The sequence below is a fragment of the Scyliorhinus torazame genome, chromosome 7 (assembly GCF_047496885.1).
Source record: "Scyliorhinus torazame isolate Kashiwa2021f chromosome 7, sScyTor2.1, whole genome shotgun sequence".
Taxonomy (NCBI): Eukaryota; Metazoa; Chordata; class Chondrichthyes; order Carcharhiniformes; family Scyliorhinidae; genus Scyliorhinus; species Scyliorhinus torazame.
Window position 1 is genome coordinate 47,845,225 of NC_092713.1, and position 19,223 is coordinate 47,864,447.

Consider the following 19,223-nt stretch of genomic DNA (forward strand, 5'->3'; position numbering starts at 1 on the left):
TTATCTTGCCTTGTAAACTTTTATGTGGCACCTTATCAAATGCCTTTTGGAAATCCCAAAAATACTGCATGTACTGGATCTGCTTTACCTTACTAGTTACAGCTTCTAAAAACTCTAATAAATGTATCAAGCAGGATATCCCTTTCGTAAGACCATGTTAACTCATGCTAACCATACTGTGCTTTTTTATGTTGATTGTTAAGACTTGCTTAATAGATTCCAGCCCTTTCCTGATGACTGGTGTCAGGCTAAGTGTCTTGTAGTTCTCAGTTTTCCCTCTTCCCCCATGAATAATGCTGTTATATTTGTCAGCTGTCAATCTGCTGGGATTGTTTTAGAATCTGAATTTGTTTTAGAAATGTTGGAACATCATAATCAAAGCATCCACTATTTCTGCAGTTAACTCTTTTAGAATCCTATGATGTAGACCATCACCTCCTAGGTATTTGTCAGATGGTAGTCCCTTAAGCTTTTCTGGTAGTTCTTCTCCATTGATATTATTCATCTTAATTTCCTTATTTGTACTAATCCCGAGGTTACTCTCTATTTCTGGTATATAACTTATGTTGATCTTCACACTAAAAGACACAAATTAATTGTTCAATGTCTTTGCCATTTACACATTCCCCATAATAATTTCTTCTGTCTGTGCTTTTAAGGTGCGAACATTTACTTTAACTACTCTCTTCCTTGTTATATTCTATCAAAACTCTGTTTTTATATTTGTGGATAGTTTCCTTTTTATCAACCTTTGGAGTTCCCTGCTTTCTAATTTGCAGACATACTCCTAATGTTTGCAACAGTATAAGCCACTTTCAGTCTAAAACTATCCTTAATTCCATACCAAATCATAGATGGATCTTCCTTGTTGAGTTTTTGTTTTTCAGTAGAATGTATTTCTGTTGAGCATTTTGAATTATTTCTTTAAATTTGTTCCCACTGTTTATTTACGGCCATACCTTTCGGTCTGTTTATCCAATCGTCCGTAGCCAGTTCTCCCCTCATACCTAGGCAGTTAGCTTTGTTAAGATTCTTGTTTTTAATTGACGTATGTTATTTTCAATTATGTTTTTACTAATTAACCCTGCCTCATTGCAAAATACTAGATCTAAAATAGCTTTATACCTATTTGGTTCCAAAAGCCAAAGCCAAAATTTATGTCGACCCTGATGCAACACCTAAATATTTTAAGAGCAGGACCAGTTCCATACTCCCTATTGTAAAAAGTAGAGACCGATCTTGGGCACTGAGAAAATCTAGGTATAATAAGATCTGTACAATTCGCAGTGTGGCCCGCCTCTGTCGTCCCCATGCTTAAACTGGACAAATCGGTCCGTCTCTGTGGAAATTATAAGCTAACGGTCTGTCGGGTTTCCAAGTTGAATAGGTACCCTATGCCTTGCATCAAAGACATTACGCCAACCTAGCAGGTGGCCAGACATTCGCTAAGCTAGATACGATCCACGACTATCTTCAGCCCTCTAACTAGACGAGCCTTCCCACAAGTACGTTACAATCAGCATACACACAGGCCGAATATGAATATATACGCTTGCCCTTCAGGGTCCCATCAGCGTGCAGCATATTCCAATGGATCATGGGTTACCTAAAGTGCACTTGGATGACGTTCTGGTCATGGGCACTTCAGAAAAAGAGCATCTGTCGAACCTAGAAGAGGTCTTGTGGTTTTTGAAAGCTGCGATACATTTGAAAAGGAAAAAATGTATTTTCCAAGGGAGCAAAGTGACTTAGTTGGACTCGGGGTAGATAAGAGTCTATATCCAGTAGAGGACAAAGTGAAGGCCACCAGGGGAGCACCAACTCCAAGAAACATCATGGAGTTGAAATCCTTCCTGGGATCAGTAAATTATTATGAAATGGTTTTACAAATGTGGCCTCCTTGCTCACCCGTCAACATACACTACAGCGGAAGCGCCAAAGATGGTTTGGGAGATGCCATAGGTAGAGACCTTCAAGAAAGTGAAACAATAGTTGCTGTTGTCCAACTTACTGGCCCATTTCGACCCCAAAAAGGAACTCACCTTGACATGATGCTTCCTCTTATGGGGTTGGTGTGGTACTTTCACACTGCTGGATTGGATTAGATTTGTTTATTGTCATGTATACCGAGGTACAGTGAAAAGTATTGTTCTGTGTGCAGCTCAGACAGATCATTCTGCACATGAAAAGAAAATATGTAGGGTAAACATTAAAATACATGGAAAAACAGAACAGAAAAACACATTGCCTATGCATCCAGAACCCCCTCAGATGCCAAGTGGAGATATTCTCGAATTGAGAAGCAAAGCTTGGTGGTCGTGTTTGGTGCAAAGAAAAGTTTCACCAGTATATCTGTGGTTGGCGATTCATAAGAACTGATCAAAAGCCCTTATTAGGACTTTTTAAAGTCCTAAAGCACATCCTCTTCACCTCGCCATTGCCTCCACCCGGATATAGCACTGGACCATGTTAGCTGGAGCACTGCCCTGGAACCCGAACAGCTAACGCTGATGCCTTGAGCTGCCCATAAGTTCAGCTCCCTTGCCAGCATTAGAAGAGGTTGTGATGTCCCTAAATTTTTTAGAGACGTTACCAGTGTCTGCAAGGCAAATCAAAGCCTTGGCGCAAAAGGATCCAACACTGTCAAAATCGAAGCCCGTGATCTTGAATGGCGGAGCCTCAAGAAATCTCCCAGAAGAAATGAAACTTTATCTGACCGTGAATGATGAACTCTGTATTGAGGACGGTATCGTTCTTTGGGGATCCCAGTGGGTGTCCATTGCGGCGGGTGGCACCCGATATTAATGGAACTATGTAATGGTCATCCTGGGGTATCTAAAATGAAAATGCTCTCCAGGAGCTATGTCTGCTGATCCCGTCAGACATCACGTACTTGGTGAAGCAGTGCGGTTTGTGCCTGGAGAGCTGAAAGCTCCCTCTTTTAGACTCCCTCCAACTGTGGGAGCGGCCAGGCAGGCCATGGGTGCGAGTGCATGTGGACTTTACCGGGCCTTTTATGGGTTCCATGTTTTTTATCCTGGTAGATGCCCACTCCAAATGATTTGAAATACAGCGCATGGGCTCCACAACCTCCCACGCTACGATCGAGAAACTACGACTGATTGTTTTGCACACATGGATTAGCAGAAGTCCTGGTTTCCGACAATGGTACTACTTTCACCAGCGGGAAGATCCAAAGCTTCATGCAATCAAATGGCATCGGACACATCAGAAATCCATCTCATCACCCGTCGTCACGTGGGCTGGCAGAACGGGCTGTATAGACCTTTAAAATCGGCATGAAGAAACTACTGGCGGCATATTTATCGACCAAGTGGCACGGTTTTTATCTGATTTATAGGACCACTCCTCACACAAGAACAGTTAATGGCACGGCGGCTTTGTACAAAACTAAGCCTAATATTCCCAAACCTAGCGGGGAGGGTGGAGTCCCAATGAGAGAGCCAGGAACGAAATTACGACTCTGCGAGAACCAAAAGAATATTCAAGACAGGTGACCTGGTTTATGTGAGGAACTTTGAAAGTGATTCCAGCGGAGTGACCTGGTTTATGTGAGGAACTTTGAAAGTGATTCCAGCGGGGTCCCTGGAATCATAATGGAGAAATCCGTACCAGTGTTCTTCAAAGTGTAGGTCCAGGATAAGGTCGTGAGGAACCACCTAGACCATCTCAGAAGCAGGGGGTCCATCCCCAAGCAAGTCTCGTTACCAGCCGTGGAGATGGCCATCACTAGTACAGGGCTAGAGCCTTAAGCAAACCCTGCAGCCATCTCCCTGATAACAAGGGCATGGATTCCGAGATGGAAGCAGCGGAAGCTGATGTGCCGACTGAAGCAGACCCGAGGAGGAATCCTCGTCCGTTGCTCTTCGACGCTCCCTCCGGAAGCCACGGTCTCCAATTCGGTTCACCCCTCCAGATCCAGTTCCACCCTTGACTGATCTCAGACTGATTGCTAAGCGGCAGAAGAGATTTCCTCGCAGCAGGAATACTGAGGGAGAAACCGACCTGAGGAGGGAGGGATGTTATGGTGGCAACAAAGGTCAATGGGGGATCATCAACATATCTCCCTATGGACTTCATGGAACATGAATTTCCCTATTAAACGGGCAGTAGCTCGCCCAATGGAAAATATACAATGTGCTTAAAACCCACTCCCCCAACCAGGACCAGTATCCCATAGGTCCCTGGGCTCAGATTAGAGTGCTGTAAGCTGCAGCAGCAGCCATTTTTGTTACTTTAATAAAAAGGTTTAGTGCTGGAAGATTAACCTTTGCGAAGTTATCACAGGGCCTGTCCTGATGCTGATAAAATTATTGCGGGGTTGAACGTGTCTGTTAATTGGTCGATTAATTTAATGAATTGGTTGCCCACCTCACAGTTGGTGGGTAGCCATGCTGCTGCCTTTCCTACTTCTGTGAATATGCCATTCCCTCCAGTTGACTTTGACTGCCTTTTTACCAGCCCTCCTGTTTTCTAGCCCGTAAGTATTGTGAAAATGCAACATAACACTTTTAGAGCCCCCAATAAAACAGAAAAACAATTTCTAGATAACCAACTGAAAAACTGTAAAATTATATATCTCATCATATTTTCGAACTATATTTATCTGCTTTGTAATGGGACTACTTTTGAACAACATTTATATTAAATACTTTCTCTTTAAATTAATGATCAAGGTGATACCTACCCTTAAACCTTGTATGGAATGGGTTGCAACCGGGCTCTGGAATGAATCAAAGTTGGACTGTTGCCTCTTGGTAAACTACAAAATGAAATTACTTTGCATTAATTATTATTTTTATGGCAGCCTTCCATTTCTTAATACAATGGTTTGTACTGCAATGGTCAGTTTTTTTGTTAAGCATTGCCTGGTGTGGATCAGGAACCATTCTCTGGCATGGCATTCTCTGCTGCAGAGGTTGACAGTGGGCAGGATTCGCTGGCCTCGGTTTTTCCTGGGCTTTCTTCACGGTGTTGCCGATTCCTCTTTACTATGCTCTTTACTCTGGCTCTGTTCAATTAGGGCAATCAGTGAATTTGCCTTCTTTCTATATTGTCTATGTCCGAATGCTTAGAGTCGCCAGATATCGAATGATACCACCACAAGTTTCAAACGGCTATCGATCAAAGAGCCAAACACCAGTTAGTTAGTTCAAGGTCAAGGGTACTTTATTTACATACAATCAATCATGCAACATAAACACTACTAGTTAACTACTCCTATAATAAGATAACCTGTACTTAACTTCGGGCACCCGGCTTCGGTGAAGAAACAGTGGCCGCTGTTCAATTCTGGATCTCTCTGGTTCGAAGGGGTAACTGCTGCTCAGCTGGGCTCATCCGTCTGGTAGTGGGCGTTGAACTCGAACTTGCTTCTGGTGTTGCTGCGATTGGCGATGACCGTGACCAGGGTACCAAGGCCAAAATAGAGTGAGCATATGGCGAACTCTTCTTCTTTTACTTGGGGGCTTTCGCGCTCTTTTGGGCGGTCCTTCGATTTGGGCCTTACTAATTGGGTGATCCCTGTTCACTCCGTTCAATTCCTTAGCCAATAAGTGGGCGGGGACCTGGATGACTGGGCATGTCTCAAGCGATCATTGACCCCGTTATATGTTTCCCTTGGCCAGGGAGTGTCTGGGACTGTCCCGGTAGCTGGAGTACCAGTCGTTTGTGTTGGGGGAGATGGGCTATCACCTGCTAATCGGTCTGATTAACATGCTAATGGGACGGGGTTTCGATACCGTCTGGACTTTGCTGACAAATATGCATTTCAGGCTCAGAACCTGCCTGGCTCTTGGCTTGTCCATTTTACCCATCAGTCTTTGCGAGTTGCTCTGTGCTTAGTTGGCAGTGGCCGTCCCAGATGGCTACACTCCGTCCTCTTGATCCACAACGCGAAGCGTGAAGGATCACAATACTGGGTCTTCTTTGTTCTCTTGGGATGCTGGGTACCCTTAACCAAGGACAGGTTCTACTCTACTCTGTCCTATGGGTCCAAAAACATTTACCTAATTTCCCTAAACAACATATGTCTAAGAATCTCTTGGGGGCCACTTAACATTCAGTAAAAGGGGAACCTCTAACTGCCTCTAACTAGACTACACTCATGCTGCTATTTACAATCCAAAAACTCATGTTACAATACAAAAAGAATATTCGATAGCAGCATCGCATTTCTTCCTATCACTGACACTTACATACACAGAAAAATAAACTTTATTAACAAAACAACAACCGCGGAATTTATTAAAGAAAAGATTCAGAAAGAGTGTGGGGTCTGCTGGAGTCCGAGGAAAGGGGCTCTGAATGTATATACTGGGGGGGCGGGAGGCTCTCCGTCTCCATTTCTGCAATCTAATTGTCTGGATGTCACTGTACAATATGGTTATTACTAGTAAGGTTTCCATTGTGTAGGACAGGGAATACCACTTGATGAGGTTCTCACACCATGTGGGGGTATCGGTGGCTGGGTGTGTGTGCGGTGTAGTGTCCGGGCTGGGGGTGTTGTGTTGGGTGGTCGTGTTTGGGGCCTGTGTGGTGAGAGGGATAGAAGTGGGTAACTTGCACAACTCGACTGTTCCAGCGACGATCATGATGCCGATTATCAGGGTCGTCTTCATCTTATTTTGGTTTTCCTTCACCGTCGAGTGTCTTCGTATCTCTCTAAGGGAACAAGCATAGTGTCTGTTATCATCGTGTTGTTTAACATCTTGTATTTCCGCCTGTGTCTCCTTAACGTCAATTCTCCCATTATAATCGTCAGCCTATGTGACTCCCTCTTTTTTTTCAACAACCATTTGTGGAGGCAAGACATACGAAAAAAATTCTGTGTCACAGTGCGAGCACTCTTGCAGCCTGTGGTCGATGAGCTGAGTGGGCGGACAATTCCTCCGTCCTCTGCAAACTTGTTTTTTTCTAACCAAGTGTTTCTTTCATGTAAATAGTATGTGGGAGAATAGCAACCGAAGGGTTGCCGGGAAAGGCAAAAGTAGTGGCAAAGTTCGTGGGATTCTTTAAACCACAGGACTCGGGGGGGGGGGGGGGGGGGGGGGGGGGGGGGACCGGAAAAAGAGTTTCGAGACCAAGTAGTCGAATGGGGTGGTGCGTATGATCCGCGGCAGGGCAAGAATGGGTGGGAACCCCGGGTAGGGCGGTGATCAGTGCCGTTGCTCCACTACCCGAGCTTGGCTGACCAAATGTATAGGGGGTCCCCAGGCAGGCGGGGATCAGTGCCGTTACTCCACTGCCTGAGTGACATTCCAAGAGCGGAACTAATTTGTAACTATATGGGCTCGAACAAACTTGTTTCTTTAACTGCCATGTGGCGTCAGAAGAGTAGTTATGACTGTATCAAGAACGTTGGTGTGAGACCGAAAGAAGAAACTATCAAGAAATTCAGTGAGATCGTCACGAGTAGTCGCTCAAATAAACAAACATTCAACATTTAAAAAAACAAATTAAAGAAGAAAAACCGGGCAGGCTCCATCAGGGTACAGGACACCGTAAGTCTCCATCGGTTCCTCACTCTCATCATCTGGACACCTCAAGATTCCATTTCAAAAAGATTTGCAATGGGGTTACCATGGTGGGAGCCAGACTCGTAGCCGTCACCATCTCCCGGGTGCCAAACTCTCTCATGGAGTTTGCATGCTAACGCGGCGTGTGCCGATGTGGGGTCCATTTCGTAATTCCTCATCAAACAACAGGAATTGTCACGGTGCCAGTGCTTCATGGTCCGTAGGGAGGTGGTCAGGGGGGTGTCGCTATCGTCGGGTGGCGGGTCAGGTTCCGGAGTGGGCAGATAAATTGTTTCAAAGGGGCTGAGTGTATCGTCGTCTGGGTCTCTGGGCCTATAGTGACTGGGGCCTCGTTCGTGGGATCTCTGTTCGGGACTTTCAGGGGCGTCAGTGGTGCTGTCGCTAGCAGCCGAATCAAGCATCGGGGTGAAATTTGATGCTGGGGGTGTGGTCAAGGTCGTGTCGGTGGATGTGCTGCTGGGGGAGGGGGAACTCAGGTTGTCAGTGGGCGGGTCCTCATTGTCTGCCATCGCCACTGAGAGATGGTGCGAGTGGCTGCACTGCGTTCCATAAACCTTAAGCTGATTTACATGGAACCATCCTGATTTTCCGTTTGGATACGTGATTTTATAAACTGAGGGGCTTGTCTTGTCTGAAATTGAATAGGGTCCTGCAAATTTAGAGGAGAGGAACGAACTGGGGTTATACAAGGTGATCATTACCTGCTGCCCGAATGTATACTCTGTTGGGTGTACTATTTTGTCAAAGCAGGCCTTACTCTGCTTTCGTTTAGCGCCTAGTCGAACAGCTGCAGCGAGCTGTGCTGCTTTAATATTGTCTACCGTGTGCTGGACTGCTTTCTCATGGGTCAGGGCGGTGACTGCTGGGCTGGCCAAATCAAGTCCGAATAAGTATTCGGTACCCTTCATGGATCGTCCGGTCATGAGGGTATGGGGGGTATATCCTGTAGAGCTCGACACTGTGTTCCTAATAAACATCAGTGCGAATGGGAGTACTGTGTCTCGTGTTGTATTGTGCTGCTGCACCATTTTCCTAAGGGTGGCTTTTAGCATACGATTCATGCGCTCCACTATGCCACTGGACTGCGGGTGATAGGCAATGTGGAACTTTTGTTTAATTCCGAATATTGTCATAACATTTTTCATGACCCTGCCCGTAAAGTGGGAACCTTGGTCCGACTCAATACTACGGGGGAGTCCCCATCTTGTGAAAATCTGTTCTGTTAAGACCTTTGCGGTGGCCTTGGCTGTGTTTGTTCTCAATGGGAACGCTTCGACTCATTTCGTAAATGTGTCTATCACCACTAACACATACTTGTATCCATTTCTGCAGGGGGGAGAGGACCAATATAATCCAATTGAAGGTTTGTCCATGGACCATTTATAGGGCGTGTGTGTCGGAGCTGGGCTTTTTCCGCATACCGGTCGGGGTTGTTTTGAGCACAAATTAAACAATTTTCGACGTAATGGGACACGTCGGTTTTCAAATCAGGCCACCAGCAGATGGGTCTGAGGTGGGCAAGGGTGGATTCAATCCCTTAATGTCCATGTCCGTCATGGAACTTACAGATTATCTCATTCCTGTCCTGGGTGGGGACTACATAAACTCCATCTTTTAAAACGATTCCCTCATGGACCGTCAAAGAATTTCTGAACTTTTCATAGGGAGTTGGGAAGTTTCCTTTTAAAATTTCCCTCAATGTCTCGTCTTCCTTTTGTGCCTGGGCTAAGTCTTGGATGTTGGTCTGTGAGACCTGAACTTCATGTATTGGGGCACTCTCGGGGGGGGGGTTGCCAAAAGTGGCCATGTCATGAGCCTGCCTTCGCTAGGGCATCTGCTTTCACGTTACCGGGTGGGGAGGAACGATGGTGGCTTCTTACTTTGCCGATGCCATATTCTCTGCCTTTAGCTGTCTGAATGATATGTTTTAGTAGTTGGGCTGAGGGTAGAGGTTTTCCAACCGCGGAAATAAATTCTCTTGATTCCCACAGCGGTAGGAATTCCGTAAGGCTGTTGCAGACGTACAAACTGTCCGAATATATGTCTGAAGGGGCCGGGAATGAATCTGGTTGCTGGACAATGTAAGCAATGGCTGCTAACTCGGCTGCCTGCGAACCTAAGTGTCCAAGCAACTTTAAAGCTATCTCTTCTAAAGCGTGTCCCTGCACGTCCTCTACATAAATACCACAGCCTGTTATCCTTTTTCCCCTCGAGGACTGTGGAGGATCCGTCTACATAAATTCTTAGTGCTTTGGCTGGGGGCTGGGGTCCGGAATACCTGTCTTTCTTGGAACAGACTTGGGAACAAAGGGGCCTGTGCTATGCTTGGGGGCTATCATAGAATTATCATAGAATTTACAGTGCAGAAGGAGGCCATTCAGCCCATCGAGTCTGCACCTGCCTTTGAAAAGAGCACCCTACCCAAGGTCAACGCCTCCACCCTATCCCCATAACCCAGTAACCCCACCCAACACGAAGGGCAATTATGGACACCAAGGGCAATTTATCATGGCCAATCCACCTAACCTGCACATCTTTGGACTGTGGGAGGAAACCGGAGCACCCAGAGGAAACCCACGCACATACGGACATCACGGTAGCATTGTGGATAGCTCAATTGCTTCACAGCTCCAACGTCCCAGGTTCGATTCCGGCTTGGGTCACTGTCTGTGCGGAGTCTGCACATCCTCCCCGTGTGTGCGTGGGTTTCCTCCGGGTGCTCCGGTTTCCTCCCACAGTCCAAAGATGTGCAGATTAGGTGGATTGGCCATGATAAATTGCCCTTAGTGTCCAAAATTGCCCTTCGTGTTGGGTGGGGTTACTGGGTTATGGGGATAGGGTGGAGGCGTTGACCTTGGGTAGGGTGCTCTTTCCAAGAGCCGGTGCAGACTCGATGGGCCGAATGGCCTCCTTCTGCACTGTAAATTCTATGATAATCTATGATGATGTGCAGACTCTGCACTGATCTAGCACTCGTGGGGTTCCTGCGTAGTGCAAATTATCGGCCAGAAACGTGTGCATTTTTGTCCGTTTCACGGTAATGTCGCGTCCCTGTAGGAGTAGGGTCCATCGCTCTGCTTGAATTTGGCTTACTGTGCCGTCCTTTAATCTGCCGTCCAGTAAAAGCTGTGTCGGGGTGTACGAGAAGTACTGTACCGCCCAGAAAACTGCCAACAGGTGCCTCTCGCATGCTGAAAATCCTTGCTCGACTGGATCTAAGACTCGTGAGGCGTAGGCTACAGGCTCTAGACGATCGTGCCTTTCCTGCAGGAGTACAGCCGAAAGGGTTCGGTTGGTGGTCGCTACCTCTATCGCGTACGGGGAGTGTGGATCTGGGGCTTGCAAAGTGGGAGCTATGCTCAGGGCGCGTTTCAATGCATCCACTGCATACGTGTGTTGTGGAAACCATTTCCATGGGGGCTGTTTTTTTAGTAACTCAGAGAGTGGGGCTGCTTTTGTGGCGAATCTGTCGATATGGTTCCGACAATAGCCAACCAGTCCTAAAATGTAACATTTTGGTGCAAGGGCAAATTTACGATGGAATCAATCCGTTTGAGTTCTATTTCACGCTTCCCATGCGTGATGACTGTACCTAAATAAGTGACCTTTTCCTGAAGGATTTGGGCTTTCTTGGGGTTAATTTTGCATCCAATCGTTGTAAGGAATTCTGATAATTCAGAAAGAAGCGAGGTGTGCTCTTCCTTGGTGTCAGTCTGTCGGAGCAAGTCGTCCACATACTGAACGAGGCATTCAGCGCAGGAAAATTTAGATAATCCGTTTGCCAATTGTCTGTTAAAAATGGAGGGGGAGTTGTGGAAGCCTTGTGGAAGGCACGTCCACGTGTACTGCTGTCCCTGGAAAGTGAACGCAAATTTATACTAGCATGCTTTAACCAGTGGTATGGACCAAAAGCCATTACTGATATCTAATGCGGAAATTTTTTTTGACTGGGGCCCCTGTCTCAACATGGTCTCAGGACTCGTGGCAACGGTGGGGGCTGCTCGGGGAGTAACTTTGTTCAATTCTCTGTAGTCGATGGTCAGTCGCCATGATCCATCGGGTTTTCTTACTGGCCAAATCGGGGCATTATTCGTCAATGCGACGGGTCGAATCACTGTTTGATTCAATAAACTTTGAATTACCTTGGCTATCTCTCCCTCGGCCTGCTGTGGGAAGCCGTACTGTTTCTGGGGCTTGGGATCGGGACCTGTAATGTTAACTGCTGGGATTTTGCCGCAGTCGTGCTTGTGCTGGGCAAACGCTGTTTTATGTCTTTTCAAGACTTCTCTAACCACTTTGTCTGTGGTAATGGTTTGTGGATCAAACCAGTACTCTCCTACTGAGCTGTTTCTATGGGCATAATCTCCTACTGTGAGCGTGGTGGGGGCTCGTGCTGCTCTAGCCATTTTCCATATGCATCGGCTGACTGGGTCGAATGAAAGGTTGTGTGTACTCATGAAATCGATGCCCAGGATGTGTTCTGCTGCCTGGGGCATATCTACTAAAACAACCGAGTGTTTTGTCCTGATATTACCGAGCTGTACGTCCACGGGCTGTGATGTGTCCCTGCCGGAGGTGACCTGTAAAGCCACTAAGGGTAATGGTGTCCGTAGTGGGCCAAATCTCTTTCTGGAACATGATGGAAGAGTTTAACGTGGTTCGGGACCCTTCTGTGTTCCAAAGGAACTCTACGGGGTGTCCCCGGACTGTGCCTGCAACGACCGGTCTTCCGGACTTATCCCAAAGGATATCGCAGGCCCAAGTTGGGGAGCCCAAACACCGTCAATCGGTGCCATTCATGGCCGAATTATCTGGTCGGGCGCTAATGCTGTGAATGGGTCGGGTATTGTTTCTGGGGGGTGCTGGGTGGTGATTCCTTTGCTGTTTCGGGGGGGGCTTGACATTCTCGGGCATAATGTCCTTTCTGACTGCAATTATAGCATTCCTGTGTCGTGGGGTGTGGCGCTGTACCTCTGCCTTCATTTACCCATGCGGGGTCTTGGTGTGCCCTTACTGGATTCATGGTGGCGTCTACTTTCTCATGCTCTGTCTTTTTCTGTACCGACTGTTCCCAAGCTCTGGACAATCGTTTCAGAACCCACACTTCATTGTGTGCTGGGACTGAGGGGTCATAATTGGCGCATGCCTTCTGTCCTGCCTCTGTGGCGCGGGACACTAACGTACGGGTCCATTTGGCCGTATTGTCTACTGATAAATGGGTGCGGGCTAACTCACCGAATACCGCAGTAAAATGGATCCAAAGACGTCCAGCAAACGCTGTTGGATGCTCTCCCTTTTTCTGCCTGCACCGTTTGAGTCCGTCTACCGAATCTCCACTGAATCTCCTCTGTTATAGCCTATGGCGTCTAAAATGGCCGTTTTCATTTCTTGGCGGCTACCTCCTCCTACATTTTGTGGGTCGGGAAGGGCTGAACTAACTGAGGGGTGTAAGCACATAACTGAGCTTAACCTGCTCCGGCTCGTCTAAACCATACATCAGGGTTTGTTGTTTTACTAACTTGAAAAAGTGATGTGGGTCCGATGTGGGGTGGAACGTATCTATCTTTTCTCGGGCATCTCGTAACTGGGTGATCGATAATGGGGTGTTGTATACAAAATCGGGTTGGTCTTCCATGGTCACCCTGCGCTGCGTGGTAATGGTGTTCATTGGGTTGGGTGCTGCCTGTGCAGTCGGTGGTGCAGGTGCTTTTCTTTTCGGGGCCTGAGGGGCTCTATTTTGATTCTCGGTCTCACTTACGTACCGTTGGGCCGTTTCACTGAGTTCCTGCCAATCGGTGCCGTCTTCCTGTTCTAGCTGTGGGCCAAAGGTGTCTAAACCCATTTTGAACCTTGCAATTTGCTGCCTGCATTTGGCATGGTCCACCGAACTCTGCCTCTGTTCCGTGGTGGAACTGTGGAGTGCTCGGAGGGCTGCTTTTAAATCATCGCATTGTTTATTTAGAATCTGTACCTGATTCTCTGTCTCTTCTCTTACCAGTACAGCACGCTGTGTGTCCTGGTAGGCCTTAACATATTGGATTTGGAAGCTGCTAAGGTGGGCGAGACAGGATTGATGTGCCCTCTTGACATCACCCATTTCCTTGTCCTTCGCTGCTAACTGCTCCCGGAACTGTACATTTAACTTCTCGCACTCACTTAAATCTCCCTCTCTACTTTTCTCTTTCTCCTCTAGCTGCTTGCGGAGCGTCGTCACGACCTCCTCTGTGCCTCGCAATTGTGCCAGACAGGACACGATTGCCATCGGCTTACGAACCTTAGCTAAACTCTTTTTATGGATCTCGGTCAGGCTGTCCCACCAAGTCTGTCCTATGCTGCCAGGACCTGTCTCTTCATTCGAGCAAAACTCCGACCATACGGGCCATCCTTTCCTCTTTAGGTATTTCCTAATCTCTTCCTCCCAAATGGGACACTGTTCTGACCTATTGGTCGCTGCGACCACGGGCTCTTGTGGATGCATAAGGCGTCCCTTGCCTTCATGGCCATCCCTACAAATACTGCTTGCTACCGGAAATTTGGAACAAGGGGAAATAAAGCGATGGTGCAAACACTGGTACGGCTCAAGCTATTTTCCGGTTTACGCCACTCCCGAAAGTTTCACGCAACAAAATCTATCGAGTTTACCTTGTATCCCTTTGTTAGTGCGCATGCAAATTACACACTTCTGAATTCTGGAGGTTTGGTTGATACTGGTTTCGCTTGTGGTTTCTTTTACTTTGCCAATTTGAATTCTAATTCAAATGCTTTTGTGGGTTCTCTCGGAGTGACACGGTCACTTCTGGGTCGAGTCCTATCAGATGTCACAAATAACTGTTGCCGATTTCTCTTACTATGCTCTTTACTCTGGCTCTGTTCTAATTAGGGCAATCAGTGAATTTACCTCTTTCTATATTGTCCATGTCTGAATGCTTAGAGTCGCCAGATATCGAATGATACCACCACAAGTTTCAACCGGCTATCGATCAAAGAGCCAAACACCAGTTAGTTAGTTCAAGGTCAAGGGTACTTTATTTGCATACAATCAATCATGCAACATACACTACTAGGTAACTACTCCTATTACTAAGACAACCTGTACTTAATTTTGGGCATCCGGTTTAGGTCAAGAAACAGTGGCCGCTGTTCAATTCTGGATCTCGTGGGTTCGAAGGGGTAACTGCTGCTCAGCTGGGCTCATCCGTCTGGTAGTGGGCGTTGAACTCAAACTTGCTTCTGGTGTTGCTGCGATTGGCGATAACCACCGGTGGATCCCAAGGCCAAAAAAGAGTGAGCATATGGCGAACTCTTCCTTTATACTTGGGGGCTTTCGCGCTCTTTTGGGCGGTCCTTTGATTTGGGCCTTACTAATTGGGTGATCCCTGATTGATTCCTTAGCCAATAAGTGGGCGGGGATCTGGATGACTGGGTGTGTCCCAAGCGGTCATTGACCCCGTTGTTTGTGTTTCCCTTGGACAGGGAGTGGCGCTGTAATGTCTGGGACTGTCCCGGTAGCTGGAGTACCAGTCCTTTGTGTTGGGGAGATGGGCCATCACCTGCTAATCGGCCTGATTAACATGCTAATGGGACGGGGCTTCGATAAGTGGCCATCCCTGATGGCTCCAACGACTAGCTGAGCTTTTCTCATCTGCTCGCCTCTTCCAGTGCTTTTGCAAACAGTCAGCTTCCACTGTCTCCCAGCTGTCCGTGTCAATATCTGCCATGTTCATACACTGTATGCAGGCTTCCTTGCTGCAAAGGTATGGACGCCCAGGAGGTTGTGATCCACTGGCCCATCCACCATACAGAAGATCTTTGGGTATATGGATATCATTCATCCAGTGAACGTGGCCAGACCAGGTTAGACATTGTTGGCTTAGCAATGGGTGTAAGCTGATGGAATTGAGTGTTCCAGCACCTCTGAGTTAGTTTTAGGATCTGTAATGCAAAAGATGCCAAGGCTCCGTCTTAGACAGTGAAAATGGAAATTGTTCGGCCTTTTCTCCTGTTTAGCATATGTTACCCAGGGTCTCACCACTGTAGAGAAGTGCACTTAGGGTGCCAGCTTGGTAGACTTGTAGTTTGGTGTTCTCAGCCAGGTGCCTCATGACCTGCACTCATTTACTCAGTTTACACATATAACAGCTGCAGCTTTTGCAATGTGTGTGTGCATTTCAGCATTAACATTTTTTAATCATGTGCAGTAATCACCAAGCCAAGCAATAGCTTCCGCAGTGACTAAATGGAGTTCTCAGTCTCCGCTGAATTTTGGCATGTGGTAGCCTTCAATGATGTGAGTCATTGATTGGGATGCACCACAGCTGCAGTCTGGGTTCCTTGCAATGCTCCACTTGTGCTGATTTGCTGCACAAAAGGCCTTGGCCAATGTGGAAATGGTTTTGAAGTGCCTAATGTTGGCGTGGCAGGTTGAAGCCGAGTGATAGCATCAAATATGAGATTGCTGGTGATTGTGGAACCTCGATATGTGAAATTATCAACAACCTCCAGCGTCACATTGCTGATAGACGGCTGTATGACAACATCCTGGACCATGGCATTTGTGTTCCTGATGCTAATGGTGAAACCAAACTCGACAGTGAAAGAGTCTGTCCATTTGCCAGTGCTCTGTTGAGAACTTGGTGTACCTTAATCTAGAATGTCAGATGAACAAGAACGAACAGCTTTCCATAAGTCTGGTATATAAATAAACATCCTTGTCGATGATCTGAAGACATATGACAGCAGTAAAGAAAATATGCCAAAGAATGTTAGTGCCAAAACACAGTTGTTTGTTCCCACTGTGAATCTCCGAGTTCTGATAAGAGTGGACATGGAGAGGATGTTTCCACTTGTAAGAAAAACTAGAACCAAAGGATACCATCTCAGGCTAAAGGGCCGATCCTTTAAAACAGAGATGAGGGGGAATTTCTTCAGCCAGAGGGTGGTGAATCTGTGGAACTCTTTGCAGCAGAAGACTATGGAGGTCAATTCATTGAGTGTCTTTAAGACAGAGATAGATAGGTTCTTGATTAATAAGGGGATCAGGGGTTATGGGGAGAAGGTGGTGAATGGGGATGAGAAAATATCAGCCATGATTGAATGGCAGAGCAGACGCGATGGGCCAAGTGGCCTAATTCTGCTCCTATGTCTTATGGTCTTATGATGTTGCCTCATTGTTGTTGACCTTGCCCTTAACATTCTCCTGTAAATACACCAATACATAGGCAGCCTTCTGTCTCATAAGATGATTGTTTCTGCTGCTGCAGTCAGTTTGTTGTGGCTGAGGATCCCCACTGTAGCATAGCAGTCTCTGCTGCATTTTCTACAGAGGAAGGCAAGTGGACTGAGAAGATGGGCAGTGCATTGGTTTCTGGTTTCTCTGGGCTTTCTTACTGACCAGCTGAGGTTTCCGTTCCTGCTCAACTCTTCCAATGCCGTTCCAACCAGTCAGCCTCCAGAGGTCTGATAAATATGGCTGAGCCAGTTCAAGGCAATGTTGTTGATCTGCTAGTTACTCCAGATGTGTTACAAAATTAAAATGGAGTTAATTAGATAAAATTGCGTCAGAAATCAAAACATAAATAGTTTATAAAGAAAGCAGTTGCATTTATACAGTACCTTATGTTATCAAGACATTCCTAACTTCTTCACAACTGGTTAATTACTTTTGAAGTGTTACAATGTTCAGTTGACAAATACAGTTGACCATTTTTGAACTCTTGATTCAGCCATTATTATTAATTATGCATTTTGTTGATTCTTTTATTTTTTAACCTTTTTGTTGCGGAGTTAACTTTCAGCACCGAGACTGGAGTGCATAAAAAGCTGCAGTAATGCAAATCCTGTTAGGACATAAGCAGTGCTGCAGTAATGCAAAGAACACGTCAGAAAGTATTTAATTATTGTTGCAATTGAGTTTTTCTTCTATTTTGTGTTTCAGATTCTCAAAACCAGCACCAATGTTTCTTGATAACACCTATAAAAGATGGATGAAACTCAAAGACTTTGTTCCTCCATTTGGAATCAAAGGGCAAGGTACTGTTGCAGCAAAAGGTTTGGAACACTGGATTTGAATTCTGTGACATAAGCAAGTTGTGTAAATATTGGGGCGGAATTTGATCTGAAATCTTACTTTGTTGCTTCCTCTTCTCTCACTATCCTCTGTTGAAAGGCATTCTTGCACAGATTTTCCTGTCAGACAGCTAACTAAAGTTATGTTAATTTGGATTTCTCTCCCTCTAAGTAGCATCCTTGTTGTCCGAAGTTTGCTTATCATGGTTCATGCCATGATAACACTGTGGGAAAAAGGCGAGGAGACAGGCCCAAAGAACAACTTCAGCCAGCACGGTGATTGAACCCATGCTGTTGGCGTTACCTTGCACCACACTCAAGCCATCCAGCCAGTTGAGCTAATTTGAATTTATCTTGCATGGCATGCCATGTAAGATGAAAACGTAATACCAACGACCCCATTTATGCAAGCCACTGGTCGTAAAAGTAGAGACTAAGAGGTCCATCTGCAGCCAGACACAAAATGGAGAACCCAGTAACAAATTATGTTACCAGGGATCAATTGGATTTTCTGCCAGCGATTACTTTTCATCAGTGGCAACCAGTGGCGCGTTCAATGGTGAACCTTAGATTTCCATTTCGGGTTTTCTGCCGATGGTTCTTTTGGCACCAAAGTGCAAGGAGAGCCGTACAGAGTGCATATTAGTTTCCACTTGCTGAGCAGCATATACTGTAATGAGTTACAATCTGGCTTTATCCACATAATTCAGTGTGTTACTTTTATACACATACTCTAGTGAGTGTTATGCATGAAAGAAAGATGAACTATATTTCCTATAACACAGCAGAGATGAAGGACGAAATTCAAGAGCTTGGGGCCTAGATGACTGAAAGCGTTCAAAGGAATAGAAGGATACACAGGAGGCCAGTGTTAGAGGACGTAAAGCTATTACAGAGAAAGGAAGGGATAACGCCATGGGGAGCTTTGAGCATGATGCACATTTTAAACAGGAGGCATTAGGGATGGACACTGATGTGGACCAGCAAGTCAAGTGTTGATGGGCGAGGAGGAATTTATTTATTTATTTTTTAAAAATCTTTTCATTGGCATTTTCCACATTTATAAATAGTTATATATATTTATAATCCAAGTTAATTAATTTTATTGTATAGAAAGGTTTATCCTGTCCTTCCCTTAATTTACTTTATGTACATTTTGCCACTCTCTGGCTTGGCCTGTGGTCTCTTCCATCTCCCCCCCCCCCCCCCCCCCCCTGCCTTGTGTCCTCTCCCTTTCCCTCTCCTGCCCTCCCTTTTCTTCCTCCCCTGTCGACTTTGGCTGTGTTTGCTTTGCTTTCCCACCTCTTCCTCTTTTTGTGACTTTCCAGCCTTTCCTCTTTCTCCTCGTCTGTCCGTTTCCCCCCCCCCCCCCCGATTGCATATACCTTTGGTTCCCCCTCTATCTTTGTTTGCCCGTTGTCTTCCCTCTTTTTCTTCCTCTCGTTCCCATTTTGCTATCTTACTCCGCGTTGCTGGCCTCTAACAGGTTTTGGAACAGACTGACAAACTGCCCCCATGTATCTAGGAAGCCTTCCTCCTCGGGTGGCGTACTTAATGTTCTCCAGGTGGAGAAATTCCAAAAGGTCAGCGAGCCAGTCT

General features: G+C 46.2%; 1 protein-coding gene across 8 annotated transcripts in view; it reads left to right on the plus strand.

Moving 5' to 3' along the window:
- Window positions 1-19,223, plus strand: part of st3gal3a (ST3 beta-galactoside alpha-2,3-sialyltransferase 3a) — a 1,052,507-nt gene that overhangs the window by 718,094 nt on the left and 315,190 nt on the right. For 6 of the 8 annotated variants that reach the window (XR_011948150.1, XM_072510649.1, XM_072510647.1 and 3 more), the window contains one exon: window positions 17,494-17,606. Coding sequence is in view for 7 of the 8 variants with exons in the window: in XM_072510649.1 (XP_072366750.1) it covers window positions 17,494-17,606 (113 nt within the window). In the remaining variant the exon portion in view is untranslated. The remainder of the gene's footprint in view (window positions 1-17,493; window positions 17,607-19,223) is intronic. The other 2 variants (XM_072510650.1, XM_072510653.1) reach the window with 1 other exon arrangement.